Source organism: Staurois parvus, unplaced genomic scaffold (genome assembly GCF_062004578.1).
Source record: "Staurois parvus isolate SC_StPar_1 unplaced genomic scaffold, SC_StPar_1.0 ptg000521l, whole genome shotgun sequence".
Taxonomy (NCBI): domain Eukaryota; kingdom Metazoa; phylum Chordata; class Amphibia; order Anura; family Ranidae; genus Staurois; species Staurois parvus.
In genome coordinates, this window is record NW_028318317.1 from 261,749 (window position 1) to 275,843 (window position 14,095).

Here is a 14,095-nt window from a genome sequence, read left to right on the forward strand (position 1 = left end):
TCTTTTTTTACAGCTTTCTACCCGGATCAAGGCAGCCGGCTATTTATTATGTACATTTAAAGGAAAGACGCTGCAATCATTGTTTCTTTACCCTCTTCCCATTGCAGGACGACTAAGTGGGATCATAGTTTATTTACCCCAATATGACCAAATGACAGACAATTTTTATTACTTTTCTTTGCAATGGGAACAAAGTTTTTATATACAGTTCATGACCTGGGACTAGAAATGAGCGTTTGTGATAATGGCTCCATTACATCACGGCATATTGTACACAGGAGAGGGGAAGCTGCTACTACATCACTAATGCAGGCCATAGACGGGTCAAAAATCGGACAATTTCTCAGGCAAAAAAAAAAAATTCGGCCGATTTTCGCACCGTTAGTAGGTTAATTGGTCGGCCGTTTTTCAGGGTTTTGGCACATTTTTTTTTTTTTTTTTTTAATCGGTAAAGTCGGAAAATTCACGCCCGATTTTGCCGATCGCCCGATTGTCCCGGCAATGATGGGCAAATTGGCCGATCGTTTTACCGATAAAAAAATCTGCGCATGAGCCGTGACCTTCAAGAAGAAGAAAAAGAATAAGAAGAAGAATAAGAAAAAGAATTCCAGTCCACTATTATATTTTATATGAAAAGTCTTGCAGTTGCAACTATGTATCCATTTGTACACGAATAAAAACATCTGCATCTGAAATGGATACATTGTTGCAGCCACAATACTTTTCATGTAAAATATAATAGCGAAGCTTTCTGCAAGGGACAGAAGTAATTAAATGCCGGCCGTAGATGGGACGAAAATCGGCTGTTTTTTTTACCGTTGGTGGTAACGTCGGCCGATCAAACGACCGATTTTTAGGTTTTTTTTATAAAAAAACTGCAGGTTTTCGACCCGTTTATGGCCTGCATAAGGCTCCATGTACACTGCACTGGGGCACTATTCCTCCCAATTAAACCAAGGATGGGGCATTGTTTATGCCTGCTGATGCTAGGGCATTTTCTAATCCCACTGGCCACAATCTGGTCCCTATAAAAGCCTGAAGGGCAGTAAATTGGCCCTTTGCTTAGAAAGTTTAGAGACCCCTGCACTATATTGTTATTTTTTTATTTGCTATTTTTTTTCCCCCACGAAAGTGGAGTTACCCTTTAACTCCTTCCTGCCGGCCGTGCGCATATATGTGGCCTCTTGGCGAGTGGGCCTTATTGCCGACATGCTGCATACATGTTTACCTATAGATATACAAAGCTTTGCCTGTAGCTATACTTCATAAGGACTTTGGGCTGGTGATGGACCACAAATCACAGAAAGAAAAGCAAAACTCTTACAAGGACTTTTATTTTTTTTCCTACACTTGTCGGTGGGGAAAGCCTTTAGTAAACATCTGCTCTACTTTCCACTTCTCATGGGAAAGATTTTTTGGGTTTAGTATTTAGCTGTCTCTGGATGAAGAATTAGGCCTCCTTGACACGGGCGATTCTGTGCATACACCGGATTACACAGGGACAAGGATCAGTAGATTCTTGCGGCTGGGATGACAGTTGTATGCAAACAACGGCAGCTGCTCAGCTTGTACAAAGTAATGACAGGCTGAGGGATGCCGTCGCCTGTTGCCACAAACCCAGAGATTACGGCCAGATGAGTAACCTTGGATGCAGACAGATGCATCTAGGCTTGGATGTCTGTCCATAACTGTAGGTAGCCATTGGGTGAGTAGGTACGTGCAAACAGTGATGGCTCCTCTCAGCCTGTCATTAGTTTGTGCAGGCTGCCACTGGTATGCACGTGCAGGGCCGTGGAAAAGGGGGTACCACCACCAGTCCTCCTGTATGGGGTCCACACAGCTGGGTGAATCGGAAGTGGGCAAGGAGGATGATCGGCATGGCAAGGGGGGGTAATTACTGGAACCAATCCCCTGTATGGCTCTCTGCTGCAGCTGAAAGCTGGCTTCTTCTCCTCTCCCTCCCGCTGGCTTTCAGCTGCTGCAGAGAGAGCCATACAGGGGATTGGTTCCAGTAATTACCCCCCTGGTGCACGTATCACCCTCTCTGTGCATTATATGTTTCCCCCTGCTGCCCTCTGTGCCCCCCCCCCATGCCCACAGTGCTGCCAGATTCCCTCCTCTCCTTCCCACCAGCAGCTGCAAGCACCCAATAGGATCATTCAGGATGGAGAGTAGGGGAAGGGACCTCTAAATATGTCATATTTTACCAGCCTCTTCCTTTCCTGCCTGAACGCAATGAGTGAACGGAACGATTATTCACTGTGTTCATTCAGCAACGACAGAGGCTGGTTAAATATGTCGTATTTTACCAGCCTCTTCCTTTCCTGCCTGAACACGAGTGATCGGTACCAATCATTCACTGTGTTCATTCAGAAAAGGAAGAGGCTGGTTAAATGTCATATTTTACCAGCCTCTTCCTTTCCTGCCTGAACACAATGAGTGATCGGTACCAATCATTCACTATGTTCAATCAAGAAAATAGGAGGCTGGTTAAATATGTCATATTTTACCAGCCTCTTCCTTTCCTGAACACAATGAGTGATCGGTACCGATTATTCACTGTGTTCATTCAGGAAAGGAAGAGGCTGGGTTAATATGTCATATTTTACCAGCCTCTTCCTTTCCTGCCTGAACACAATGAGTGATTGGTACCTATCACTCACTGTGTTCATTCATAACTGAAGCATAGTAAACTGTGGGGGGGTTTTGGAGTAGGGGGGCTGTCAGGTTAGCTGTATGGGGCCCCGTGGTTTCTAACAGCAGCCCTGCACCAGTGATTCCAGCTACAGAAGTCTGGCGTATGCATGTACTCGCTTATGTCAGTGAGGCCTACCTTTTGCTGCATTCCATTCTTGGCATTAGGGAAAAATCTATTTTTCTGAATTCATCATATGAAAGCGCTATTTATTGGTCACATACAGCGATTGGCAGCAGTATATTTATATTTTCATATACTATATATTAAACAACACATGTCTTTGCTCATCCAAGTATTTTTCTACAAATCCCTAGACCCGCTGACCAGCCACATGGAGATGGTGACAGAGATTGTGGTACCTACAGTCTGTACATTGTGCATTCTAATCAGCGCTGTGCTCCTGATGATCCTTCTACGAAGACAAAGCTAGGACACATACAATGGAATACGGACAAGATCACTGACAGTACTGTCATCTCCGCCCAGCACAGACTCTCCGAAGAATTGGGACCCCCCCCTTCTCTTCTGTTTCCCTGATGGAAAAAAAAAAAAAAAAGGAAATGCAGTGTTAGAATCATAGCATATATAGCTGAGAACTGTAGATACATAAAAAACCTGGCTAGTGAGCTTTTATTTTAAAACAGAAGCAAGTGAGTAACGGTGATTGGTATATGTATGTCGTTGTTCAGATGTTATACAGTATTGCTGCAACCAGGAAAAAAAAAAAGTCACTATTGCACATGCTCATAACTGGATCACCTATGGGCTTGTTCACACTTGCTTCAAAATGTGGCATTGGACAGGCTTTTGTAGAGCGCTCTGAATGCCAATCAAAGCCCCTGTGACTAAATAAAATGGTTACTTTACAGTCCTGGTTACACTTTGCGTTTGCTTTGCTACAAAAATTATACCCCGTGTCGCTTTCTTGGTGCATCAAACCATTGCCAAAGCCTCCATAGAAGTCTATGACAACGCTCGCTAACAGCAACTGCCGTTTTTGAGAGGCTTTTATTCAGCATTAGCTTTGATTTGAATGTATGAAATATCCCAGGATGCACTGGGAAACCAACAAGTGAACTGGAAAGTCGTTATCAACAGTCACTTCCAGTTTAGGTGTATATATTCTGGGAGTGTCTGGTGCAGATCTGGTGTGCAGTGTGGAGCAGCAGGAAGGTGAGCGGGGTCTGGACCCAGGAGCGGAGCAACTAGCAGACGGCACACGTGGTGTGGAACATGGGAACGCTATAGCAGGTGAGCGGGAACCGGAGAGAGAGGTTTGAGCAGCAGAGGATCAGCAAAGCTGGGGGACCGGAGCGGAAGAAACAAGCAATGTCACTCGTGGTGCGCAGCATTGGAGCAATATAGTGAGAGGGGAGTGAGAACTGAAGAGATAGAAGGATCAGCAAACTAGAGGATCAGCAGAGCTGGGGGTACGACTGAGTGGGAGATCAGCAGATCGGGGGGTACTACTGAGTGGGAGATCAGCAGATTAAGGGGTACTACTGAGTAGGAGATCAGCAGATTGGGGGGATACTGAGTGGGAGATCAGCAGATCGGGGGGTACTACTGAGTGGAAGATCAGCAGATCAGGGGGTACTACTGAGTGGGAGATCAGAAGAGCTGGGGGTACTACTGAGTGGGAGATCAGCAGATTGGGGGGGTACTACTGAGTGGGAGATCAGCAGATCGGAGGGTACTACTGAGTGGGGGATCAGCACATCGGGGGGTACTACTAAGTGGGGGATCAGCAGTGCAGGGGGTTACCACTGAGCAGGGGAGCAACAGAGCTGGGGGTACTACTGAGCAGGGGATCAGCAGAGCTGGGGGTACTACTGAGCAGGGGAGCAACAGAGCTGGGGGTACTACTGAGCAGGGGATCAGCAGAGCTGGGGGTTACTACTGAGCGGGAGATCAGCAGAGCTAGGGGTACTACTGAGCGGGAGATCAGCAGAGCTAGGGGTACTACTGAGCGGGAGATCAGCAGATCGGGGGGTACTACTGAGCGAGAGATCAGCAGAGCTGGGGTACTACTGAGCGGGAGATCAGCAGACACAGCACACATAGTAAAACAGCACACAGTTAACCCTTTAATCTCCCCAGATGTTAACCCCTTCCTGCCCAGTGCCAAAAGTACAGTGTCAGTGCTTTTCTTAGTCACTGAGGATGTCAGTGGCAGTTAGTGTCAGAATGCCCACCGCAGTCCCGCTATAAGTCGCTGATCGCTGCCATTACTAGTATAAAAGAGCAAAAAAAAATCCCAGTATCTATACCACCATTTGTAGACGCTATAACTTTCACATAAACCAATTAATTTACACGTATTGGGATTTTTTTTTTTTTTAACAAAGACACGGAGCAGAATACATTTTGGCCTAAATTTATGACAATTTGATTTTACTGGACATGTTTAATAGTAAAAAGTAAAAAAACATTGTTTTTTTTTTCCAAAATTGTCAGTATTTTTTTGTTTATAGCGAAAAAAAAAAACCAGAGGTGATCAAATACCACTGAAAGAAGGCTTTATTTGTGGGGAAAAAAAAGGGCATACATTTCATTTGGGCGCAGCATTGCATGACCGCGCAATTGTCAGTTAAAGTACCAGAGCGCCGTATCGCAAAAAATGGCCTGGTCAGGAAGGGGGGGGGGGGGAATCCTCTGGAGGGAGAGGGGTTAGTTATACTTTAACCCTTTAGCGATCTAGGAACTACCCATCATGCCAGAGACCATTCCTGTTGAGCTCAATCCAACACGTGCAGATGCTGGGACCCGCTGCTAGTAGGACAGTGGAGGTTCTACACTGTAGGAGAGCTGCGATTTTATTGGGGTGTGTCTTTGGTACTTGTCAAAAGTTAGACGAGTACCGATACATTTTAGCTGATTCTACAATTAAAGTTTATGTTTTTATTTATTTTTAACATGAAAATTGATGAAGAAACTTCAAAACTAGTATAAAAAATACTTTATAGTTCTAAAAAAACAAAAAAAGTCTATCATTTAACCCCTTAGTAGCCTGAAATGACCCCTTGCTCTGCATCAGGGTGCTCAACCTTTTGAAGAATGGGGGCCACTTAAGTGATTTGGTAACTAGTTTCAGGCTACAATGAACTATGGGATTTTATCGCCCCCCCCCCCCCCCAAACTGCAAATATAAGCAAGTCCTTACTGTCCTGAGCACCCTATAAGGCTGCTTTCTCATTGATTCGCTGTGGTTTACCCGCACCGCAAGTGCAGCGCAGTGCACCTCCGGCTTTCCTCAGGAAATATACACGATTTGCCATAGACTTCTATTACAACTTGTGGGTGTGGGGCACTTTCTGAAAGAGCACCAAAACTCCTGAACTCAGGGGTTTTGGGTGCATTTTCAGAAAGCGCACCAAACCCTCAGGATATAGTAGAAGTAGGGTTGCAGCGATATTGGTATCGGTGCCAATACTAAGCATTTGCACAAGTACTCGTGCACATGGTCCAATACCTGAAACCGATACCATTGCAGTGTGATTTGAGTCCATACACAATGAAAGGGCTCAAATCGAACGTGAATGGAACAGAAATGCGGCGTGCTTCCTGAGAACATCACATTTGGTTTCCCTGCGGTGCAATTTGAGACGTACAAAAATAAATGGCTCAACTAGCACTGCAAATTTGCACCACACCCGCAGGGACACTGAAGTTGATTTGGACAGGAATCACACTGCATTCCGGTTCTCATCGCATGCGATTTTCTTGCAGTGCAAATTGAGCCCGTTCATTTTGTATGGTCTCGAATTGCACCGCAAAGGTATCATAGTCGCCGGTAAAAAATGGTATCGGTGCATCGCTATATAGAAGTCTATGACCAAGTGCAACTAACCCACAGGAAAGCCGCAGGTGCACTGAGCTGCACTGACGGATCAGTGTGAAATAGTGCGATAGTTGTTAACCCTGGCCACAATGCCTAGAGTCAACCAAAGCTGCAAATATTGATTCAGAAATCTCCAGACCGGCAGTCACCGAGGATGCAATCACCGAGGATGCAATCACCGAGGACGCAATCACCGAGGGCGCAATCACCGAGGGCGCAATCACCGAGGGCGCACTCACCGAGGGCGCACTCACCGAGGGCGCACTCACCGAGGGCGCACTCACCGAGGGCGCACTCACCGAGGATGCACTCACCGAGGACGCACTCACCGAGGCTTGAGTATACCACCATAGACTCCCTAGAAATGACTCGGCTGGCCTAGCTAGTCTGATGACTGAGGGTAGGCTCCTGCATGAACGTGCGTGTGTGTAGTAATCCTAGCTAGATGACATCCCTTACATCTGATGATTCAGGGTAGGCTACTGCTACTCTCTCCTCACTCAGAGGTACAGAGGCTGGAGCCACAATGCCTAGAGTCACCTAAAGCTGCAAACATTGATGCAGAAATCACCAGGCCGGCAATCAACGAGGATGCAATCACCAAGGCTGGAGTCTACAGCCATAGACTCCCTGGAAATTACTTGGCTGGCTTAGCTAGTCTGAAGACTGAGGGTAGGCTGCCGCATGAACATGTGTGCAAGTAGTAATCCTAGCTAGATGACATCTCTTACGTCTGATGGCTCAGCGTAGGCTACTGCATGAGCGTGAATGTGTGATGTAGTGATCCCAATTAGAAGACTACTCTCTCCTCGCTAAGGGGTACAGAGGCTAGAGCCACAATGCCTAGAATCACCTAAAGTGCAAACATTGATGCAGAAACCACCGAGGATGCACTCACCGAGGATGCACTCACCGAGGATGTAATCACCGAGGATGTAATCACCGAGGATGCAACCACCGAGGATGCAACCACCGAGGATGCAACCACCGAGGATGCAACCACCGAGGATGCAACCACCGAGGATGCAATCACCGAGGATGCAATCACCGAGGCTTGAGTCCCTGGAAATGACTCCATGAACGTCCATGCATGTAGTAATCCAAGCTAGATGACATCTCGTACATCTGATGACTCAGGGTAGGCTACTGCTACTCTCTTCTCAATCAGAGGTACAGAGGCTGGAGCCACAATGCCTAGAGTCACCTAAAGCTGCAAACATTGATGCAGAAATCACCAGACCGGCAATCACCGAGGATGCAATTACCAAGGCTGGAGTCTAGCGCCATAGACTCCCTGGAAATGACTCGGCTGGCCTAGCTAGTCTGATGATTCAGGGTAGGCTGCTTCATAAATGTGCGTGTGTGTAGTAATCCTAGCTAGATGACATCTCTTACGTCTGATGGCTCAGGGTAGGCTACTGCATGTGCGTAAATGTGTGATGTAGTGATCCCAGTTAGAAGAATACGGTCTCCTCGCTCAGAGGTACAGAGGCTAGAGCCACAATGCCTCGAGTCACCTAAAGCTGCAAACATTGATGCAGAAATCACCGAGGATGCAATCACCAAGTCTGGAGTCTACCGCCATAGACTCCCTGGAAATGACTCGGCTGGCCTAGCTAGTCTGATGACTGAGGGTAGGCTACTGCATGAACGTGCGTGTGTGTAGTAATCCTAGCTAGGTGACATCTCTTATGTTTGAGCAAGGAGAGAATAGCAGTAGCCTACCCTGAATCATCAGACGTAAGAGATGTCATATAGCTAGGATTACTACACACACGCACGTTCATGCAGTAGCCTACCCTCAGTCATCAGACTAGCTAGGCCAGCCGAGTCATTTCCAGGGAGTCTATGGCGGTAGTCTCCAGACTTGGTGATTGCATCCTCGGTGATTTCTGCATCAATGTTTGCAGCTTTAGGTGACTCTAGGCATTGTGGCTCCAGCCTCTGTACCTCTGAGCGAGGAGACAGTATTCTTCTAACTGGGATCACATCACACATTTACGCACATGCAGTAGCCTACCCTGAGCCATCAGACGTAAGAGATGTCATCTAGCTAGGATTACTACACACACGCACATTTATGAAGCAGCCTACCCTCAGTCATCAGACTAGCTAGGCCAGCCAAGTCATTTCCAGGGAGTTTATGGTGGTAGACTCCAGACTTGGTGACTGCATCCTCGGTGATTTCATCCTCGTTGATTGCCGGTCTGGTGATTTCTGCATCAATGTTTGCAGCTTTAGGTGACTCTACGCATTGTGGCTCTAGCCTCTGTACCTCTGAGCAAGGAGAGAGTAGCAGTAGCCTACCCTTAACCATCAGAGGTACAGAGGCTGGAGTCACAATGCCTAGAGTCACCTAAAGCTGCAAACATTGATGCAGAAATCACCAGACCGGCAATCAACGAGGATGAAATCACCGAGGATGCAATCACCGAGGATGCAATCACCGAGGATGCAATCACCGAGGCTGGATTCTACCACCATAGACTGCCTGGAAATAACTCGGCTGGCCTAGCTAGTCTGATGATTCAGGGTAGGCTACTGCATGAACGTGCGTGCGTGTCGTAATCCTAGCTAGATGACATCTCTTACGTCTGACGGCTCGGGACCCTTCATACTTGAAAAGCTGCAAGATCCATCCAGCTAAGTAAGACCATAAGGTAACTGAACTGCCTCTGCCTGCTGTCCTATATCACCACTTTATCCTTAGTAGGAACAATGTAAATAAAAAAAACAAAATCAACAAAATGCAGCTTCATAGAAAATGATTCAAGGTTACAATATGGGACAATATTCCCGAGGATACCTGTGTGAAATCTCAGCAGAAGCACACTTGACTGCAGCTGATCTGGGCTTGATAGTAAGCAACGTCCTCATGGTCTGCGCTGATTGTCATGTCAGTTTGGAAACCTGGGAATAAAAATACAACAACTCTGAGGGCACATCATGGATATTATTAGGTTTATGGGAATATCAGAAATAATGTTGAGTTAATTCAAGCATGAGAAAATGTGTACATCACCATATCATTTAAATACAGCCTCAAGATCCTAAAAGAGTTGATATTCGCACTATCTTTCTCACCACAGATCTAGGAACAAGATGTCTATCGCTCATTTAGAGAAATGCGTAGGCTCTGATTGTTGACATTTCCATCCTAGCTCCCTGGCTATGGGGCCAATCCACAACAGTGTGTTGATCTGCATTTTAGCGTGGCTGTAAAAAGCAGATCAACAAAAAGGACATCTAAAAAAAAAAAAACAATCATTTCCAATGTGTCCTATTCACATCATAATGCTGCGTTGCTGATCACGGCGTTTAGCAACTGGCCACTGTGAGCAACCGGGGTATCATGTGATTGCTATAGCCAATCATAGCGATCATAAGATTACTTGTAAGAAAAACTGTCAGATTGCTTACTATTTTGGTGCTGTGATTGGCCCATAGCTATACCTGGGCCAATCACAGCACTCTGTGCCATGTTATTAGCTGTAACCAATCACAGCATCTCAATAGTAAACAAGCATGGCTTTCATTCATGAGAGTTAATCATCACTGATATATGCAACACTATGGTGACACTGAACCACTCTGATGACAGGATGTAAAAAAAATGTCAGAAAAAAAAAATGTTGGATAAAAAAAATGTTGGGACAAAAAATGGAAAACAAAAATGGAAAAAAAAAAAAAAATGTTGGAAAAAAATTATTTAACCACTTGCTGCCCAGCCACTGTAGATATACGGCGGCAGGGCGGCACTGGCAGGCAAAACCACGTTTTAAAGGCGCGCCGCCCTATCTGTCCCGCCGATCACCGCCGCGGATGTCAGTCGCCGGGTCACAGCCGGTCCTTAGCGGCTGTTTCCCGGCGATCAGCGGTAAACAGTGACAGAGAGCACAGCTGCAGTAGCTGTGCTGTCTGTCTGTCACTTCCTTGTCAGCTCAAGGACAAGCTGATCGAGACAGAAGAGTTTCTCTCTCTCGATCAGCGGTGTCCTGTGCAGCACACACCCCGCCCCCTAGTAAAACACTCCCCCTCACTCCTATAACCCTTCCCTGCAAAATAAAGTTAACCCCTTCCTCCCCAGTGCCATTAGTACAGTGTCAGTGTTTTTCTTTTTGCACTGATCACTGTATTAGTGTTTTTGGGGATGTCAGTGACCCCAAGTCAGTACCCCCCAATGTCAGAATGTCCGCCGCAGTCCCGCCATAAGTCGCTGGTCGCTGCCATAAGTCACTGATCGCCGCCATTATTAGTATGAAAAAAAACCCTAAAAATCCCAGTATCTTTTTCCCGCCATTTGTAAACGCTATAACTTTCACGTAAACCAATTAATTTACATGTATTGGGTTTTTTTCTTTTTAGCAAAGACATGTCGCAGAATGCATTTTGGCAGAAATTTATGACTAAATTTGATTTTTGCATTTTTTTTTTACTGGACATTTTTTATAGCAAAAAGTCCATAATATTGTTTTTTTTTCCTCAAAATTGTCAGCCTTTTTTTTTATAGCGCAAAAAATAAAAACCGCACAGGCGATCAAATACCACTAAAAGAAAGCTCAATTTGTGGGGAAAAAAGGATGTAAATTTCATTTATGTACCGTATTGCATGACCGCGCAATTGTCATTTAAACTAGCGCGGCGCTGTATAGCAGAAAAATGGCGTAAATTGCAGTATCTATACCATAGTCTGTAGACGCTATAACTTCCACACAAAGCAATCAATATACACTCATTGGGATTTTTTTTTTACCAAAAACATGGAGCAGAATACATTTTGGCCTAAATTTATAACCAACTTTGAGTTTACTATATATTTTTTATAGCTGAAAGTAAAAAATATTGTTTTTCTTCAAAATTTTTGGCCTTTTTTCGTTTATAGCGTGAAAAATAAAAAGCGCACAGATGATCAAATACCACCGAAAGAAAGCTCTATTTGTGTGAAAAAAAGGACGTAAATTTAGTTTGGGTGCAGCATTGCATGACCGCGCAATTATCAGTTGAATTAGTGCAGCGCCGAGTAGCAAAAAGAGGCCTGGTCATTAAGGGGGGTAAATCCTCTGGAGCTCAAGTGGTTAATTTTTTTTTTTTTTTAAATACTGTCACCAGTCAGTATCCCTGATCACCACCACACCAGCTTTATAAGGACGCTGTACTGCACAGGTGACAGAATAAACAATAATTTGGTTTATTTTTACCAAAGAAATGTGGAAGAGTACATTTTGACTTTGACTAAGGGAAATAAAAAAAAACTTATTTTTTTATTTTCAAATATCATTTCGGTCTTTTTTTGTTTATATAGCAAAAAAATATAAAAAAAAAAAAAAAAAAAAAACAGTAGTGATAAAATACCACCAAAATAAAGCTCTATTTGTTTGAAAAAAAAATGATAGAAATTTTGTTTGGGTACAATGTTGTGTGAGCAAGCAATTGCCCTTGGTCATGAAGGGGGTAAAACCTTAAGGAGGTCAAAATGTATTTAAAAAAAAAAAAAAAAATATAAACCTGATTTGTAAGAAGAAAAAAAAATATGATTTGCTATAATTTTAAACTGGGTGTTAAACAACTGTTCCCTTACAGGTATCTGTATGACAGGTTGCAGAAATGTGATGTAGTCTATTTTTCTTCTTTGCTTAGCCTTTGGCTTCTACTACTTAGAACTCAAAAGTGGAAGCTTCATTTATCTGCCCAACCCCCCCCCCCCCCCCCCCGCCTCAGCTGCCACACTTGGCACCTGGTTCTGACAGGTACCCGCTCCCACTCCTGGCTCAGTTTGCTGCAGTTCAGCCCATACTCTCCCCCCCCAGGACATTTCACAGGTCTCTGAGGGACTGCGGCCCATTCAAAAATCACAAGTTGTTTCGCACATGTGCAGTAGGAAACCGGCTGTGAAGCCGCAAGGCTTCACTGCCGGATTCCCTTAGTCAAGATGGCGGCGCCGGCACCCGACAGCCAACTGAAGAATCTGCTTGGGGTGAGGACATCACTGGATCACTGGACAGGTAAGTGCCCTAATATTAAAAGACAGCAGCCACAGTATTTGTAGCTGCTGATTTCATTTTTGGGAGGGGAGCAGAACTCCTCTTCAATCTGTATCTGAAACATAAATGCACACACTACAATTGGCAGTATGTTAGCCCAATACCTGAAACATCACACGGCAAATGGTCTACAGGTGGTCTGGAACTGAGCTGCCATGTGGTTTTTAGTTCTTTTTGGCCGTGTCCACTGATGATCTCCAGTCTCCATGTCTGAGGGTGTGAACTGCAGGGAAACAATGAATATATGAACCGTTTTTTGAAATGATGAAGCTATCAAATATACATATCAAAGACCATAATAGATCCTTAGCAACTGTCTGTAACCGTGAGAAATACAGTTAAACGCATCATTATTTAACCACTTCCCGTCCGGCTGTTGTATATAAAACGGCTGGACGGTGGCAGTGCAGGGTCGACCCTGCACCCTGCTTGTGCACGCTCCCTGGGAGCGCCCAGCACCACGATCCGGTGCCTGCTGTGTCCTCCGGCCGGACGGGACGTCTGTGCGAGGTCCCGATCATGTGATTAAATAGTTTAACCACTTGCCTTCTGGCCGCTGTTTATAAAACGGCAGGACAGTGGCAGTCCAGGGGTGGATTGCTGGTCATCAACGGCACCCGCATTTTCAAGCTGTGCACTCTCCCTGGGAGTGTGCAGCACCGTGATCCGGTGCCCGCTGTTTCCTCCGGACACAGTGGAACACCGATCATCGTACGGGACCTCTGTGCGAGGTCCCAATCATGTGATCACTGATTGGCCAATCAGTGATCACATGAAGAGTAGTAAGCAAGATGTCACTTGTGACATCATTGCTTACTACGTGTGAAATCTGTGAATGATCACTGAGATCACATGGTTACAGGGCTATTCACAACAGACTTGTACCATGTGACAAGCTGTGACCAATCACAGCTCACACAGTAGTTCTCAACAGCTGCAAGAATGCAGCCAGAGAGAAGGAGGAGTTATTGCTTTTACAGCCTTTATGAGTGTAAAAACAATCAGTGTAAAAAAAAAAAATCTTCATCACCCCCCACAAGTAGTACAGCGTCATTATGGTGTACTGCTAGGGTGACAGTATGTGAATAACCCTGCACCATGTGACCTCTGTGATCATTCACAGATTTCACTAGTAGTAAGCAATGTCAGGAAGTGACATCTTGTTTACTACTATTCATGTGATCACTGATTGGCCAATCACTGATCACATGAATCGGGATCTCACACAGAGGTCCCGTACAGCGATCGGTGTTCCTCTGTGTCCTCAGGACACAGCAGGCACCGGATCGCGGTGCTACGCGCTCCCAGGGAGCTTGCACAAACTGAAAATATAGGCGCCGTTTATGAATGGCAACCCGCTCCTGCAGTGCTCCCGTCTGGCCGTTTATATACAGCGGCCGGACGGGAAGTGGTTAAATAAAAGACAATTTTTTTGGAATGATCAGTCATATTTTCAACATCAATCTAAACTTTTGAGCACAACTGTAAGTGATTAAAAAGCAACAAGATTAAAAA

At 45.2% G+C, this 14,095-nt stretch overlaps 1 protein-coding gene and 1 long non-coding RNA gene across 2 annotated transcripts in view; one reads left to right on the forward strand and one right to left on the reverse strand.

Annotated features, from left to right (window-relative positions):
• The window catches only part of LCTL (lactase like), a 99,162-nt gene extending 95,596 nt beyond the window's left edge, over positions 1 to 3,566 (forward strand). The window contains exon 16 of the mRNA XM_089690196.1: positions 3,013 to 3,566. Coding sequence (XP_089546322.1) covers positions 3,013 to 3,128 — 116 coding nt within the window. The 3' untranslated portion in view covers positions 3,129 to 3,566. The remainder of the gene's footprint in view (positions 1 to 3,012) is intronic.
• Positions 1,319 to 12,803, reverse strand: LOC149451766 (uncharacterized). Its single transcript, XR_016314989.1, has 3 exons — positions 12,685 to 12,803; positions 9,346 to 9,449; positions 1,319 to 3,231 (listed from the first exon to the last, which is right to left on the reverse strand). It is a non-coding gene; the product is annotated as an uncharacterized LOC149451766 (long non-coding RNA).
• Positions 12,804 to 14,095: the final 1,292 nt, after the last annotated feature.